Source organism: Carlito syrichta, unplaced genomic scaffold (assembly GCF_000164805.1).
Source record: "Carlito syrichta isolate Samal-C Ts95f unplaced genomic scaffold, Tarsius_syrichta-2.0.1 Scaffold308169, whole genome shotgun sequence".
NCBI classification, from domain to species: Eukaryota; Metazoa; Chordata; class Mammalia; order Primates; family Tarsiidae; genus Carlito; species Carlito syrichta.
Genome location: NW_007252265.1, coordinates 216782 through 235419, shown reverse-complemented (window position 1 = coordinate 235419; position 18638 = coordinate 216782). Strand labels below are relative to the sequence as shown.

General features: G+C 37.2%; 1 protein-coding gene across 3 annotated transcripts in view; it reads left to right on the top strand.

The window, feature by feature from the left end:
- Positions 1 to 18638, top strand: part of WDR26 (WD repeat domain 26) — a 44242-nt gene that overhangs the window by 15026 nt on the left and 10578 nt on the right. For 2 of the 3 annotated variants that reach the window (XM_008065163.1, XM_008065162.1), the window contains exons 6-11: positions 4041 to 4179; positions 10164 to 10304; positions 13532 to 13651; positions 15682 to 15827; positions 16440 to 16518; positions 16791 to 16920. In XM_008065163.1, coding sequence (XP_008063354.1) covers positions 4041 to 4179; positions 10164 to 10304; positions 13532 to 13651; positions 15682 to 15827; positions 16440 to 16518; positions 16791 to 16920 — 755 coding nt within the window. Of the gene's footprint in view, positions 1 to 4040; positions 4180 to 10163; positions 10305 to 13531; positions 13652 to 15681; positions 15828 to 16439; positions 16519 to 16790; positions 17063 to 18638 lie in introns of those variants that run through there. The other variant, XM_021716106.1, reaches the window with a different exon arrangement.

The window sequence follows — 18638 nt, the reverse complement described above, 5'->3', positions numbered from 1 at the left end:
TTAAACATGTCAGTATCTTGCTCTGTCACCTAGGCTGGAGCGAAGTAGTGTAGTCACAGCCCACTGAAGTCTCCAAGTTCTGAGCTCAAGTGATCCTCCTGCTTCAACCTTCCAAGTAGCTGGAACTACAGGCATGCACAACCACACCTGGCAATGTTTTTTACTTTTTGTGTAGATGGAGTGTTGCTATGTTGCTCAGGCTGGATCAAGCCAAGCATTTCTTCTGCCTCTACCTCACACAGTGCTAGAATTACAGGTATAAGCTACCATGCCAGGCCCCTAATTTTCTGTAGATTTTTTTACTCATGATCAGCTTTAGCCATTTGGGTTATTGTGTATGTTATGCCTAGATATAAAATGTTTCTCATTGCTAAATGACATCTCTATTGTTAAGCATTGGAGGAGGAAAAAAACTTTCTGATATTCAAAATACTTGTTTATTGGACTTGTATCCATCAGTGTGCTGAAAAATATGATTTAACAAGAACATTTTTAGTTTTTCTAGCAGAATTTCTGGTTTTTGCTAGAAAAGCACCCAGAAAAATAGAAAAAAAAATGACATCTAGAAAGAAAACTGACCTTGGAGTCAGCCATAGGTTCAAATCTTAGTTTAGTTACTTATCAGTTTTATGACATCTGGTAAAGTATTTGCCATCTCTGAGCATCATGAAAATGTACTTCGCTTACAGAGTAGTTTTGGGAATGAGCAGTAAAGCATGTGTTTGACATCTAGTAATTGCCTAATAAATGTCTGCTAGTATTGACTATATTTTGGTTCAGATGCAGAATAATAGTTTAATAGTAAGGCAATTTAATTTTTTAAATAAAATTTACTTTATTTATAAAGTAAGTTAGAGAGAGCGAAAAAGAGGAGATTTACCTCCCCAAGGCGGGGGAGGGGGCCAAAGTGTAAGAAAACATGGCCTGACCATAGCTTAGCAAGACAATGGCCAAGAGGTAGATTTATTAAAGGAAAAATACATTGTAAAGAGCACAGTGGGTAGGACAGCAGCAAGAGTGTCTGCTGTCTGCCAATTTAATTTTTAAGTCTGAAAATTTAAAGCAGTCTCCGAATAGTCATCTGCTAATGCTAAAGGTAGATTGCCATGTGTGCTAGGTACACAATGTTAATTTATTTTTTACCAGCTGAGTTTGGTGACTCATGCCTGTATTCCCAGCATTTGGGAGACTAAGGCAAGAGAAATGCTTGAGCACAGGAGTTCATGGCCAGCCTGGACAATATACCAAGACCCCATCTCTACAAAAGTCAAACCAAGTGTGGTGGTGTATACCTATAGTCCCAGCTACTCAGGCTTAGGAGGAAGGGTTATCCCAGGAGGTCAAGGCTGCAGTGAGCCATGATTGTGCTACTGTACTCTATCATGGATGACAGAGTGAGACCCAGACTCAAAAAATAAAATAAAAAAGAATGTTAATTTATTATTAAATATGTTATCACGCTAGTGAATTGACAAAATATTTTAAATTACATATGAGTTGTGGGAACAGAAGTCTTAAAGTTCATTCATTCATATTTAAATAACTTTTTTTTGTAATATAGGGAATTTATAATATAGAATTGTACTATCCAAACAGCAGCCACTAACTACCTGTGGCTATTTAAATTTAAAATAATTAAAATTAAATCAGTCAACCGGGCTTGGTGGCTCAGCCTGTAATCCCGCGCTTAGGGAGGCTGAAGTGAGTGGATTGCCTGAACCCATGGGTTTGAGACCCGCCTGGGCAACTTGGTGAGACCGTATTTCTACAATAAATAAAAAACTAGCTGGGCATGGTAGCACGTGCCTGTAGTTCCAGCTACTTGGAAGGTGGAGGCGGAAGGATTTCCAGAGCCCAGCAGGTTGAGGCTGTGGTGGCCGGGAACGGCCACTGCACTCCAGTCTGGGCGACAGAGTGAGACTCCAACTCAAAAAAATAAAAATAAATAAATAAATAAAATTAAATCAATCAAATCCCTTCTGGTTACTAGCCACGTTTCAAATGTTCAATAGCCACATGTGGTGCGGACTATAATATTGGAGAGGTACATAGCATTCCCACTATCATAGAACATTCTGTTGGACAGTGCTGATGTAGAGATTGGAAAAGGATAGAATGATTTTAAAAATGAATGCTTAACAGGAATAGTCCTTTTACAGAAACTTTTTCCTCTACTACTTGGTAAAGAATAGAATTCTAAATCATAGAATTCTTTAGCCCTTGATTTGTAATAATAGTTGCCACTTATGAAGTACTAGTTAAGTGTCAGATTTAAAGTGTAAAAGTTTTACATTCATTATTTCATCCTCTTATTTCACCCTTGTGTGAGAAATTCTTAAGGCAAGTACATTATCTTGGTTTGATAGTTGGAAAAGTCAAGACTTAGATTAAAAAAGTATCCCAGAATGATAGCTAGTTAGTGGCTGAGCCGGATTTGAGTCTGTGTCTGAGACTACTGCCCCATTCTTAAGGCTTACTATTTTTTTATGTAGTTTTAGAATTATTAAATTTTTTGTAGAGACACTCTTTGTGTTGTCCAGGCTGGTCTCAAACTTCTGGGCTCAAGCAGTTCTCCCTACCTTGGCTTCCAAAGTGCTAGGATTACAAGCGTGAGTCCCTGTGCCCAGCCAAGGCTTTACTCTTAACAACTGCAGTCCCTGCTGTATGTTGTACTTCTGTGCCTCCCCCAAAATATTATAATCACATTTTGAGTATCTCTTATATTCCAGAAATTTTTAATGTATTTTGAGTCCCTACAAGAATTCTAAGCACTCTGTTACTATCTGTTAGGTAGATAATGAATCTCCTTTTGTAGATGTGGGAACTGAGGCTGAGAGGAGTTAAATAACTTGCCAGAGAACTAAAGCTTAGGAGTGAGAAGAGACCCCAAATCATCCGAAACTGTAACACCAATTCTCTTTGTTATACCAAGTTGCTTTTCTTTGGGTTTGTTTGTTTGTTTGTTTGTTTTTTTGAGTTGGAGTCTCACTCTGTTGCCCAGACTGGAGTGCAGTGGCACGCTTCCGGCCACCGCAGCCTCAACTTGCTGGGCTCCGGCGATCCTTCCGCCTCAGCCTTCCAAGTAGTTGGAACTACAGGCGCGCGCTACCACGCCTGGCTAGTTTTTGATTTATTGTAGAGACGAGGTCTCACCAAGTTGCTCGAGCAGGTCTCGAACCTGCGGGCTCAGGCAGTCCACTCACCTTGGCCTCCCAAAGTGCTGGGGATTACAGGCTGAGCCACCGAGCCCAGCCTAAGTTGCTTTTCTAATAAAGAAAAGTTAAACTGGACTTTATATAAATTAAAATGTTACATTCTTCCATCTAGAATAACCAGCTGATACCATTTAACTCACACAGATAAATTGAGGCCCTGATTATTAATAACTTACATGAATTGACTTAATCAGAGAAAATAATCTTAAGAAAGGGGAAAAAAGTAAATTATAAATTGAAGCAGACTTTATTTTATTTTTTATTATTTATTTTTTATTTTAAAGATGTGGGGTACAATTCAGGGTTAGGTATAAAAATATTCATTTTGCAGGCACCCTTGTTGATGAGGTGTGCCCCTCCCTTCCCCAGGCAGATGCCCACTACTGCGAGTCCTGCTTCCTCACCCCGCTCCTGGCAGTTTCCCGTGAAGCAGATTTTAGATTACTGACTTCCCAAAAGGTTGCATAACGCAAAGTACCTAATGTTACAAAATTTTATTTTTGACTGGATGCAGTGGCTCACATCTGTAATCTCACAGCACTCTAGGAGGATGAGCCCAGGAGTTCAAGACCAGCGTAGGCAACATAGTGAGACTGCATCTCACTCAAAAAATAAATAAAAGAAATAAAATAAAACACAATAAAACAAAATTGTATTTTTTAACATTCCAGTATAAAGTTGATTAAGTTTTATAAATACATTCATATCTTATTTTTAAAGTTTGTGAGGTGATCTTCAAATAAATTTTATTAGTTATTTAATCTTCATTTTTATTACTCTTGTTGGTTTTGAAATAATAATTATTTGTGGACTTCTTTGTTTTAGGAGGCAATTCCCATGTTACACTCAGCAGATACTTACGGAGCATTGTAATGAAGTGTGGTTCTGTAAATTTTCTAATGATGGCACTAAACTAGCAACAGGATCAAAAGATACAACAGTTATCATATGGCAAGTTGATCCGGTATGTACTCTAATATGAGTGTGTAGATTGCAAAAGGAGGTAATTTTGAATCTAATCATTGATTATGTATTTCTAAAGCATATGTATATAAATAGTATTCTTTTCCAAGAGCATTTTTTGTCATCTTTGTTATTTCTTAGCTCTTTATGTGTTGTCTAGATAATATATGTAGATTAATGTTATTGAAATTGTTGATGGTTAAGTGCTAGTGATTGTGCCAAATTTGTATATGCATTATCTAATTTAATCTTCTGAATAACTCTGAGATGCTAACATCTCCTGTTTTCAGAAGAGGAAACTGATATAAAAGTTAAATGACTTGACTCTCACAGCTAGTAAATGGCAAAATTTGACTCAAATTCAGAAATATCTCTACTCTGACCCTCTGCTGTTAACATCTATGCTAATTTGTGTCTTTGTTAGTACTTGATTTATAGATTAATGCAGTGTCCATTCTTTCACAAGTTATAAAAGATTCATTACTGTTTTGCCTTCTGAGACCCTTCATTATCATGTATAACTTGTGGATCTTGGTGGGTTAGTCATCCCCCCTTTTTTTCCCAGTGATGTATATGAAAAATGAAAAGTATTGCATTCTGGATTTAAAACTCTAAGTTCCCTCTAACATCAAATTTGTCTTTGTTTATAACCAGATAACCTACAGATTTGTTGTAGGTAATAAGTATTTTCATTTCTTTCAGCCAGTTGAACATTTATCAAGCAATTCAAGAAGCACATGACTCCAAATAGGTTAAGGAGCTATGTTTGGTTTAGGAATCATTCACCTAAAATCATGAATATACTTACTTTCAAGTTTAGAATTAAGATATGATATTAACCCAGGATAAAGTTTTGGGCTCCCATGTTGAAAATACAGAGAAAAGGAGCCATAGGTGGAAGTAATTTTAAAAAGAAGAGAATCAAATTTGAGAGCATACAGCAATTCTTGCATACCTGCAATATGCTATGAACGATAAAAGGTAAATAAGATACATTCTTTGCTGTAAAGCAGGGGTTCTTTACCTTTTTGTACCATGTACCTCTTTGGAGTTCTGGCAAACCTTTAGACCCTTTCTCGGAGTAATGTTTTTAAATACGTAAACCAAAACACATAGTGAGCCCAAATATATGTTATATATTAATGACTAAGGAAACCTAGTATAGTTATTGGCATAATACAAAGACATACAGTATATGTTGCTGCTTTATTAACACATTAAGCAATATATTCTAAGAGCATATATAATAATCACAAGAATTTTGAAGTAGTGAACATAAATAATACTTCAAGGTATCTGCAGCAACTATGATATGATAATAATTTTTGTTTTTTTTTTTTGAAACAAGGTCTTGCTGTGTTGCCCAGGCTGATCTGAAACTCCTAGGCTCTAGCGATTCTCCCACTTCAGCTTCCCAAAGTGGTGGGATTACAGTCGTGGGCCACTACTTCCAGCCAAGATTTGAAAGTTTAATTGTTAATGGAGTTAATTTCTATTGTTAATACTACCTAATCTACTATACTACCTGCTACTTACTACCTAATCTACCATACTAATATATCTTTTTTTTTTTAAGTTTTCAAACAAAGTTTATTAGAGAAAGAAGGGAGAAAAGAAAGAGTAACATGCCAAAGCTGACACGGATGAAATAAACCGCTATACTAATTTATCTAATACTACTTTGTTCATTACCTACACCCAAGAGTGAAGGACCAAATTTCAGTCTGTGGTTAATTAAAATAGAGAAGTGCCTTTTTCTCATTTAAGTTAAGAACCACGGAATCTATCCCTGAACCCCTTCTTGTTTGTAGATCTCAGGTTAAGAACTCCTGTGAAGCCGGGCTCGGTGGCTCAGCCTGTAATCCCGCGCCTTGGGAGGCTGAGGTGAGTGGATTGCCTGAGCCCGTGGGTTCAAGACCTGCCTGGGCAACTTGGCGAGACCTCATCTCTACAATAAATCAAAAAATTAGCCGGGCGTGGTAGCGCGTGCCTGCAGTTCCAGCTACTTGGAAGGCTGTCTGGGTGACAGAGTGAGACTCCAACTCAAAAAAAAGAACTCCTGTGAAAGGAATATATAGTTTAGAAAGGGAAATAAAATGCAGTGAGATAAGCAGCACAAAATATATATAAAGTATTAAGAAAGCAGAAAGCTTCACAGGTGGAAATACCTCATTAGATTCTTGTGTACCACACAGGTAGCAAACTGGAAAAGGCCATTTTAGAAAGAAAGGAAACATCTTTTGCCCTCCTCTCCCCCTCTAAAAAAAGTCATAAAAAAATAGGAGAGTAATGGCAAAAAGTGGGAAGTAAGACAAGAAAAAGAGCTCGGGATCAAATCATAGCCTTGAATAGTATTCTAAGGAGTTCTGTTTTCATTCAGCAGGCATTTACTTGCAAGGTATCTGAAAAAGAAGGCAACAGTATCAAAACTTTGTTTTATTAAGTTTTTTTTTTTTCCTAGCAGCAGTGTGTAAGAATCCCCATTCATTTATTTACTTTTTCTTTCTTTCTTTCTTTCTTTTTTTTTTTTTAAAAGACAGTGTCTCACTATGTTACCCAGGCTGGTGTTGAACTCTTTAGCTAGGATTTATTAAGCACCTGCTGTGTGCTAAATCTTTTGCTGTAGACAGTCTGAGCATGTGATAATATACTCTAAGTGTTCTACAATGGGTACTACAGGATAGATGAGATGCTGCTGAAACTTGAGAGCTAGGAAATGTAAGAAAAGTACATCTTGAGCAAAGAAGGGGTAAAGAACTATTTTGGCCAACTAGTTAGGAATGGCTCTTGGGTAAAAGAAAACATGACTTAGCACTAGGCTGGTTTGGGGGAAGAGTTTTTGGTGGAATGGGAATTGATAGGTTAATAAAGTAACAGCCAGATCGGGAGGATTTTTCTTTTTTTTATTTGTAACTTTAATAGAGATAGAGGTTTCACGATGTTGCCCAGGCTGGTCTCAAACTCCTGACCTTAAGCAATCCTCCCGCCTTGGCCTCCCAAAGTGCTATGGTTACAGGCATGAACCACTACTTCTGGCTGAGGAGTTTAGAATTTTATGCCAGTGCTTTCCAGAGTGTTTTTGTCAGAATACTGGGTATGCAGAATGAAACAGGCATTTCGTGTAAAAGACTTTGATGGCCAGATTAGTTTGGGAAATGCAGAGTTAATGTTTGCATTCCAATATGAAATACAGAGATTTTTAGAGACCATAATTTTTAGATAGCTATATTATAGTGAGTTCTCTGTGACTATCTAATCCTTTTGGTATGATGGTATTTTTGTTATGTCAAATATTTGAAAAAATTCTAAGAAATGTGTCCTTTTTGGATGTGTGTGTGTTTTAATGGATAGAAAAAAAGGAATACATAGAAAGCCTTAAGATTTGAGTTGATGTGGTTCCAGTTCCTAGTTGCCTTTAACAGTTTTTCTTACCTTTGCCCCCCCAAATAGATTTTACCCATTTCCCCTAAAAATTCAAGCAAAGTCACGTGGACCTCATGAACATGATGTTTCCACTCTTAATTAGTATAAAGGCACCATACTTGTAAAGTTACCATATTAATTTTTTGTTTTCTACTTTTATAGGTAGGATTATGTATTTCTCATTAAAGTACATGAAACAATTAGTTTTTAGTTAATAGTTTTAAAGTTTGTCTTTAGAAGCAAATCTTTGTGTTGATCTGGAACACTACTGTGAATGCAAGTTTGTTCCTGGAAGATCTTGAGCTAGTCAGAAGACTTGACTTGGCCTAGTAAATTATGTAAGCCATTTTGACCTAATGATGCTACCAACCTAATACAAACACCTCTTATCCTTTGTCCTCTTCCCTCAGAAGAATCAGAATTAGTTACATTGTCAACTGTTTAATTTTGTCAAAACAATGGAAGTTTGGACTAGATAATTAATGAATGATAAACTTAAGCCCCTGTGGAGAAACAAAATAGAGTAATCACAGTCCATTTCTCAGTGACAGTTTGGCGATGGCCAGGGGGTTGGGGATCTCTAGCCTAATTTTATCAGATTAGTTCCAGACCCGTTTTTAAATGCTTATAGGTCATTGCTGTTGGAATGTTCCACCCCCCTCCCCGGGCTTAAAACTAGACTAAATACATATTTAGACTAAAGTCTAAAACTTAATGTTTCTTCCTACCTCTAGCCAAATCCTTACTTCCTGTTTCCTATAAAAATCCATCCGCTTCTCTTAAACCAGAAATCTGGAGGCTGTCTTTGAACATTTCTTTTTCTGTCATGTCACTTTTATCACTAGACTATCTTTTTATTTGACCTTTTTTAGTCCTTACTGCCTTACTCCAGGGCCTCGTTTCTTGGAAACTATAACTGTTAACTATGGCTTGTTGCATCTTTATCCTGTGTCTCTTCCTTCTGATTTATCTTCCACATTGTTGTCCTAGTTCTTTTCCTAACCAAATGTCATATATTTTGTAGCTTAAGATTTTTAAGTGTGTCTTCACCCACAGGATAAAATTTAACCTCTTAGACTTAGAATATGTCAACTCTTCTTATCACTTGCCATTTCCACATTTGCATTTCACAGTTCACCTTGCATAGTTACAGTGTGGGCTTTAGAGAGAGGGAGCCCAGATTCAAATGTCTGCTCTGCTGTAAACAGTCAAGTTTCTAACCTTTCAAAACTTATTTTTCCTCCCTGTAATATGGGAGCAGGAATAATACCTACCTCTTAGACTTGGGAGGATTAAGTGAGATATTGTTTGTGACTAGTGCTAATATTGATTGGCACTAAATAAGTGGTAGCTGTGCTGGTGGGAATGTAAAATGGTGCAACCACTTGGAAAACAATTTGGCAGTTCCTCAGAATGTTAAACACACTTAGCATATGATCCAGAAATAAAAACATATGTCTACACAGGCCGGGCTCGGTGGCTCAGCCTGTAATCCCAGCGCTTTGGGAGGCCGAGGTGAGTGGATTGCCTGAGCCTGCGGGTTCGAGACCCGCCTCGGCAACTTGGCAAGACCTCATCTCTACAATAAATCAAAAATTAGCCGGGTGTGGTAGTGTGCGCCTGTAGTTCCAGCTGCTTGGAAGGCTGAGGTGAAAGGATCGCCGGAGCCCAGCAGGTTGAGGCTGCAGTGGCTGGGAGCGGCCACTGCACTCCAGTCTGGGTGACAGAGTGAGACTCCAACTCAAAATAAACAAATAAATAAATAAATAAAATAAAAACATACATCTACACAAAAACTCATATGTATTCATATCAGCATAATTCATAATAGCCAGAAAGTAGAAACAATCTAGATGGTCAGCTGAATGAACGAATGAACAAACAAAATATAGTCTTATCTGTTAAATAGAATATTATTGCCATAAAAAGGGTTGAAATACTAAAATATTCTATAACGTGGATGAACCCTGGAAACATGCTAAGTGAAAGAAGCCAATTACTGGAGACCACATCATGAATAATTATTTATATGAAATGTCCAGAATAGACAAATTCACAGAGACAGAAAGTAGTGGTTGTTGTGGGGGTGGTGGGATGAGGACTTCTAATAGGTATGGGGTTTCTTTGGGGGATGATGAAAATGTTCTAAAGTTACTGGTGATGGTTGTGTGACTTTGAATATACTAAAACCACTGAGAGATTAATTTTTTGGTAAGGCATATTTCAATAAAGTTGTTAATAAGTAAGTGGTAGCTCTTATTATACCCATCTGTTTTCAGTTCCTTGAAAGCTTTGTTAAGGGCAGATTTTGTATCTCTGTATTTTTATCTAGCACACAATGCCACTTATGTATAGTAGCCACTTAATAAATGTTGCGGTATGAGTGAGTCTTTATGAAGTATGCTGTTAGAGCTTCAGTTGGGGGGGAAACTGGTATGAAGACGTCTTTAGATTAATTAATGTTGTTATCAAAATAAACTTTTACAGCTATTTAAGTTCTTGTGCCAGAAAACAATGACTTTAGGAATGGGAGTTAACCAAGTTGTCTGTTTTCCCTCCTAGGATACACACCTTCTAAAACTGCTTAAAACGTTAGAAGGACATGCTTATGGCGTTTCTTACATTGCATGGAGTCCAGATGACAACTATCTTGTTGCTTGTGGCCCAGATGACTGCTCTGAGCTTTGGCTTTGGAATGTACAAGTGAGCGAGTTCCATCCTTGGTTTAGCCTTAAGTAGAGCATAGTCATAACGCACATATTCAGCATAACTTTATTCTTAGTTTATAGAAGATAGCCAAAAATTATTGTAATGTAAATTACTGTAATGTAACTCTTATAAAAGATAGCTCAAGTGGAACCCAGGTGTCTAGGTTTATGAATTTAAATATTATGCTGAATAGTAGAGTTTTTGAAAGAAAGATCAGTAAGCATTTTCAGGATGTTTTGCTTAGTCCTATAGAGTTTATACCATTTACTATGGTGCCGCACAAAAAATTTTATGGTTGTTTTGTAGTTTCGCAATTGTACACGAAACTTACCTTGCAAGTATAAAATATTGTCATTAAATAAAGTTTTCTGTTCTAATGGCAGTTGCACCATCTATTTAACATACTATGCTAGTTTAATGAAGCTAAATGATGTTCTCAGAACTAATTATTTATTAAAGACCTTATTACTGTTGCTAAAAGAAAACTTCAACTTTATTTAAGATCCCATTTTAGAACAGCATTAGGTTCCGTCTATTATTTACAGACCATGTTTAAGAAACTCTGGAGTTACAATTTAAATTTCTTTAAAACTTCGCTTCAGAAGATGACTGGTTAGGTAATGTTTTTTGTTTTAAACCTCTAGGCAAAAAGAGTGGTCCTGGCTTTGCCTTAGATTTAAGTATAACTTGATGGGATTAGATTTTGGGTCTGGGGACTTTTAACAAGAGAGGGCTAAAGTAAAGCTCCACAGAAATAGCTCAAATAATAAAGATGATATAGAGGACAGAATGAAGCTAAGGTGTACCTGAAGATGATATGACGTAATTCTAGTTCTGCTGTTGTAATAGTAAGATTTCCTTACTGCTCAGTCATTTCCTTATATTTCAACTCCAGCTTTTTATTAAGAAAATTTTCAAATATTAAAAGTTGGAATAATAGTACAGAGATGATCTGTGTGCCCACTACCCTAGATTAACAATTGTTAACATTCTGTGATATTTTGTTTGTACATATATGCATAGACATATACAAATGCATAGACATATACAAATGCATATAACCAGCCGGGCTCGGTGGCTCAGCCTGTAATCCTGCACCTTTGGGAGGCTGAGGTGAGTGGATTGCCTGAGCCCGTGGGTTCGAGACCCGCCTGCACAACTTGGCGAGACCTCATCTCTACAATAAATAAAAAATCAGCCGGGCATGGTAGTGCGTACCTGTAGTTCCAGCCTCTTGGAAGGCTGAGGCGGAAGGATCGCCGGAGCCCAGCAGGTTGAGGCTGCGGTGGCCAGGAGCGGCCACCGCACTCCAGTCTGGGTGACAGAATGAGACTCCAACTCAAAAAAACAAAACAAAACAAACAAACAAAGAAAAACAAATGTGTATAACCCACATATATATATTTCTATCCAAAACATTTAAAGGCAAATTACAGATGTTTTACCCTTAAATGCTTAAGCTTGTATCTCCTAAAAAAGATAGCATTATTCTACATTCCCAAATACTATTCTCATATATAAGGACACTATAATTCTCTAGCATTTAATATTCACTCCATAATCAAAATCCCCAGTTATTCCCCAAATGTTTCCTATGCCATTTCTATCAAACCAGCATTTAATCAACTTTGTATTTGTGATTGGGTTCAGGGACGTGGTGAAACACGAAGTAGAATAGATGACTTTCAGTGAAATAGAGCTTCAAGTGAATCTGACCCAAAAGATGAAAATTTTTTGCCACTAAAGCTTTTTTCCCTTCAAAGGGAGTAAATATGTAAATTAAGTCTCTATTGTGTCCCATAATCAAGATTTAATTTCTAGTGCCTACCTAGTCTTCCTTTGAGTCCGTTTTGGACTTCTGAAGTTAAACTGTTCTAGCGTAACTGTCTTGATGTGCAGTACTTTATATATGCTTAAACTTGTTCAGAAGAGTGACCTTTTTTTATTTCGTTTTCAAATTGTTTGTGTTTTTAGGTAGCTTTCTAATATTCTAATAACCTTGTGTACTCACAGTTCTGAGCGTAACAGAAGACAAGACCATTTCTGCTTTCAGAACTTAGTGTGTTCACATTTGTGAATAAAAGATGCCAAAAATTTAGCTATTGTATGTGTATTTGTGCTTCTACAGTTATATTTTAACTTTGTAACAGCACCAAAGGGTAAATGGGTGAGAGTAGTTAGCAATTTGGGGGAAGGGTTGAGATTTCTGAATCTTTTTTTCAGTGTAAGGGAGACATCTGGTTTTCTGTTTTTGTGCCCTCTTTGCTTTTAGTACTTGGCCCCATTTCCTAATCATACCCTTTGTTTTCACTCTTTTATTTTTACTTTTGGTTACCCATTTCTCACAGGAAAATTATGCCCATGTACTTTTTCTTATACCAAGGGCAGCTATTATCTCTCAGATCCTGTTTCTAATCCATGAACAAAATGGAATCAAGACTAGATTAAATGGTATGTGTATACCTTCTAAGTTGAGTAACTTAGAATATGTTACAGGAGGATATCTGAGGGTTGTAACCACTAAAGATTCTGCTTAGTTGGAAATGCTATGGATTGGCTATGATAAACTGTACAAAGGTTCTTCTTTCTTTCTGTTACTTTTAACTGAAATGAAATTACAAATCAGAAAAATTATTCTCTCCTCATCTTCCCTACTATTATTGTGAACATTTGAATATGAAATTTAACATAATTTAGACTACCCTTGGCCTAGTTTAAGGGCATAGTTTTTCTACCCATTAATTATGTTCTTGGAGGAATTGCTAATTGCATTAACTACAGTTTTAGAATAAAATTTATAAAGAACTTTGGACTGAGGAGAACTGGAAGCTCAGAAGGAATAGGTATGTAGACTTGGGCTTTTTATTATCTTGCTTGGGAAAAATTACATCTTAGTTTTAGTTTATGAATGTAATTGATTTAAGATGAGTTATTTATTGAAGTTTATCTCATCATATGTACTCTTTGGGTCACCTGTATCACCTATATCAGGTATTATTCAACTCCTGTTTTTCTTCAAGTCTTTGTTTTCTCTTTTGAATGCTATAGTCTTTTTTTTTGTAGGACCAGTTAAAACAGTTTACTTCTCTTACTAGAAATACCAAACTAACCAGATATCCCAGTTACTATTTTTTTTAACTTTTTAAAAAAATGCATTTTACGTTTTCTTTCCCTTAGAAGGGTATCTTGAAGGTCTTATCCACAGTTTTATTTCCTTGTAGACGGGAGAACTAAGGACAAAAATGAGCCAGTCTCATGAAGACAGTTTAACAAGTGTGGCTTGGAATCCAGATGGGAAACGCTTTGTGACTGGAGGTCAGCGTGGGCAGTTCTATCAGTGTGTGAGTATTCAGTGCCCCTTCCCAGTGTCTCTTTGTTTAAAAACAAATTGAATTTTGTTTAAATAAAAAATTCACTTGATTCGGTGTCTTTTTTGCAAAGTACACTCTATGAAGATCTACTCTGTCATCCTAAGACAAACACTGTCCAATAAAGTTATAGACTTTGAGTTTAGTAAAAAAAAAACTTGTTTTGCTGAACATTTTTGTTTTTATAAGCAAGGTTCTAAGTTATAGGAATGAGGAGATTTAGTAATTAAATTTCTTTTGAGATTTTTAGCCTGTTGAATTTTTGTAACCAAAAAAATGCTGAATTTTATGAGAAATCTTTCTTAAATATTTGGGTAATAAAAATGGCAACAAGAGCTACTAGATAACGCTTCAGTCTTTTGAGATATTGTCTGATCAGTAGCTACCCTGATCATCTTCTATTGTTGGGGTGATAAAAATAGGTAAAAAGTTACTTATATTACAAGCGGTGTTACTACTATTCTGTCTAGAGTCTATGTCTCATATCACTGCCTTGCATTATTCCAACAGACACTTCCAATTTATTTTTTAAACTAAAATTAGACAAAGATAATAAATTATTTAATTTAGCTAAAGCAAGTTTTCAGGTTCTTTAAGCTGGTTTGAAACACATGGAAATTAGTGTCATATTATCTCAGTGTGGTTCTAAATTGTTAGTTCTTAATTCTCTTGGTGCAGGATGACCATAATTGTTTCTGTTGACTTTGCTATCACATATCATGTTTAAATCTTCAGGACACAGGACTTGGTAGTTCTCTAATCTCTAAAATGTGAGCAGTAATTTCCTTTGAGCTTGTAATAGTTAATGAGATAATGACTATAAGAGCTTTGGTTTGTAGAGCATATTACAGATTTGGTAAAGTTTTGGAAAATACCCTAATGGATTCCTAAAATCTATATAAGGCCATAAAGTATTTTGGTAAATCTGGACTTGGTGGTTCATGCCTGTAATCTCAGCACTTTGGGAGGCCAGGACTGAAGGATCACTTGATGCCAGGTGTTAAAGACCAGCTTATGAGTACTATAGGACAAATTTCAGTAAAGTGAATTTTAAAAGAATATTTACAGACTGAGCTTGGTGGCTCAGCCTGTCATCTTATCCCTTTGGGAGGCCGAGGCGAGAGGATTGCCTGAGCTTGCAGGTTCAAGACCCATCTGGGCAACTTGGCGAGTGCTCGTCTCTACAATAAATTTTAAAAAATTAGCCGGGAGCCGGGCTCGGTGGCTCAGCCTGTAATCCCGCGCCTTTGGGAGGCTGAGGTAAGTGGATTGCCTGAGCCCGCAAGTTCGAGACCCGCCTGGGCAGCGAGACCTCAACTCTACAATAAATCAAAAAATCAGCCAGGCATGGTAGCGCATGCCTGTAATTCCGGCTACTTGGAAGGCTTAGGCGGAAGGATCACCGGAGCCCAGCAGGTCGAGGCTGCAGTGGCCGGGAGCGGCCACCGCACTCCAGTCTGGGTGACAGAGTGAGACTCTAACTCAAAAAAAAAAAAAAAAAATTAGCCGGGCATGGTAGCATGCACCTGTAGTTCTAGCTACTTGGAAGGCTGAGGCGGAAGGATCGCCAGCGCCCAGCAGGTTGAGGCTGTGGTGGCTGGGAGTATGCCACTGCCCTCCAGCCTGGGTGACAGAGTGAGACTCCAACTCAAATAAAAAAAATGAATATTTACGTTATTTTCTAATAAAAGTTGGACATTACTTGGAACTTAAGAGATTGTTTATATTTATTTTAATTGCTTATACATGGTGGGTTATTGAAGGGAACATAAATGTATAAAATGTCTTCCTGCTTTTCTTGAGGTATTATAATGAAATTTAATCTATATTCAAATTCTCACAGTTTCAAAACACTTCTGGAACACACTTAGGTTGAAATCAGTCTCAGGGAAAAAAACAAACCTATTACTAAAAGATACTGTGAAGGGATTCTTTTGGTTCTCTATTTCTTCTCTGAGTGCTGCTCAGGAATGAGAGTTAATAGTAGTTTCTTTCCTGCTCAGGATTTAGATGGTAATCTACTTGACTCCTGGGAAGGGGTGAGAGTGCAATGCCTTTGGTGCTTGAGTGACGGGAAGACTGTTCTGGCATCAGATACACACCAGCGAATTCGGGGATATAACTTCGAGGACCTTACAGATAGGAACATGTAACTATCTTTGTTTCCTTAAACAATTATCTGCTTTATATTAAAATGTATAATAGAGCTTGCTTTTTCAAAAGAACAGTTTTTTTTAATTTTTTTTTAGTCTTGATTCAACTGTCTGGTAATTTGGATTGATAGTCAGGTGGTACTTAGTAACCATTAACTCAAATTCTGGTTGATTGAAGTATAGTGTGTAATAGTGATTGTAGACAAAATGGTCATATTTAAAATAAAGCAAGCCATACACGGTGGCTCACACCTGTAATCCCAGCACTTTGGGAGGCAGAGGCAAGAGGATTGCCTGAGCCCAGAGGGTTCGAGACCAGCTTGCTGGGCAACTTGGTGAGACTTCATTTCTACAATAAATTAAAAAAAAAAATTAGCCAGACATAGTGGTGCATGACTGTAGTTCCAGCTTCTTGGAAGGCTGAGGTGGAAGGATCGCCTAAACACAGCAGGTCCAGGCTGCAGTGGCCATGGGCATGCCACTGCACTCCAGCCTGGGTGATAGAGTGGGACTCCAACTCAAATAAAACATATATATATTATATTTTGATCATTTGAATGTCTTAACTCTTAATATATTGCTTTTGACAAATTATTTTCTGGTTACAGAGTACAAGAAGATCATCCTATTATGTCTTTTACTATTTCAAAAAATGGCCGATTAGCTTTGTTAAATGTAGCAACTCAGGTATGTTTATTAATATAATTTTCAGAAAAAGTTAGCTTAGTAAGTTATATTTTAATTGTGATTTTTGTAGTATACATATAAATAAATATTTCTAATTATCTTAAAGTTTGTTTTATGTTTTATGGTGTGGAGTCAACCAGAAATCAGAATATTGGTATTTTATATAAATAGAAAATGAAAATTTTCCATCAGACACGGGGATATTTAGACTACTTTTTAAAATTATTTTGAGTTGAGCTATAATAAATACCTGTATTCTGTTTTGCCTGCAGGGAGTTCATTTATGGGACTTGCAAGACAGAGTTTTAGTAAGAAAGTATCAAGGTGTTACACAAGGGTTTTATACAATTCATTCATGTTTTGGAGGCCATAATGAAGACTTCATCGCTAGTGGCAGTGAAGGCAAGTGTTTGTGTCCCTATCGGTTTACATATATTGGTATTGAAGTAGTAATGCAGTTTCAGTTTTTGAAGGCATATCTCTAAGCAGATTCAAGATTAAATTAAAATTTTTGTAAGTTATTCATCCGTTGCACTGTTAATTTTCCCTTTTTTGTAATGACTTGAGCCTTCCTTATTGTCACGAATCAGTAGTACTTATTCTGACCATGTGAAGAAAGGTATGTCTGGTGCATGTGCCAAATCAAGATTTAGTTAAATCATTATACTTTTATATGTTGGCTTGTGTTTTCATGGAACTGATTGGCTAAGCATTGGTAGTGTCTAAAAAGTCAAGGTTAATTAGGATGTCTTACCTGAACTTGGACTGAATTGGCTATAGTTAGATCTTCTTTACTGCGTCAGTGGCCATAGAGAATACTTCAGTTTAATAATCCTTATGGTTTCAGAAAAACTGAAATTAGCAGGATTGTTCCTATTACTGTCCTTTTGAATAAACGTTTTTTCTTCATACTTCATACTTTTTTTCTACTCTAAAAGCATCAGTATTTCGGCAAGCATATATCTAAAGTCAGTCTAATTAAGATATGAATTGTTAGCCGTGTGTTGTGGCGCATGCCTGTAGTTCTAGCTACTTGGAAGGCTGAGGCAGGAGGATCATCTGAGCCCAGCAGGTTGATGCTGGGGTGGCCGTGAGTGTGCTACTGCATTCCAGCCTGGGTGATGGAGTGAGACTTCAACTCAAAAAAAAAATTGTCAAATTATTTTTTACCTGTTTAACCATGTTATGTCTTCCAGATTTTCCATGGGTTTCTAATTGACTTTTCCTATGGTCTAAATATATGTTTTGTTTTGTTTTGTTTTTGAGTTGGAGTCTCACTCTGTCGCCCAGACTGGAGTGCAGTGGCCGCTCCCGGCCACCACAGCCTCGACCTGCTGGGCTCCGGCGATCCTTCCGCCTCAGCCTCCAAGTAGCTGGAACTACAGGCGCGCACTACCACGCCCGGCTAGTTTTTTTTTAAATTGTATTGTTGAGACGAAGTCTCCCCAAGTTGCCCAGGTGGGTCTCGAACCCGCGGGCTCAGGCAATTCTCTCACCTCAGCCTCCCAAAGTGCTGGGATTACAGGCTGAGCCACCGAGCCCGGCCTGGTCTAAATATATTAAGCCTTTTACTTGCATATTAGTTCCTCTTATTCTTAAGATCTCTTCCCCCATAGCTCTTTCTCAAAATAGGTATCCTAGAGGTGCTTAAAAATATGTATGGCTACTATTATCCTTTGTGATGCTGAACTTTTTTTAAGCCAGACTAACTTAGAACCAAACCTGATGAATATTATAATTAAAACACATTACATTCTATTTAGGGCTAAAAATGAGACAACTAGAAGTTAAAGAGATTGGTTTTCCTGACTCAAGTGGTTTAGAATGGCTCTGAAAATGTTTTGAAACACCAGTAGAATATAGTGAAAATGCCAGGCATGGTGGCTCATGCCTATAACCCTGCATTTTTGGGAGGCAGAGATGAGAAGATTGCCTGAGCCCAGGGGTTCAAGACCAGCCTGGGGAACTTGGCAAGACCTCCTTGTCTCTACAATACATTTTAAAAAATCAGCTCATTGTGGAAGTGCACGCCTGTAGTTCCAGCTACTTGGAAGGCAGAGGAGGAAGGATCACCAGCAGACCCAGGCTACAGTAGTGATTATTGTGCCACTGCACTCCAA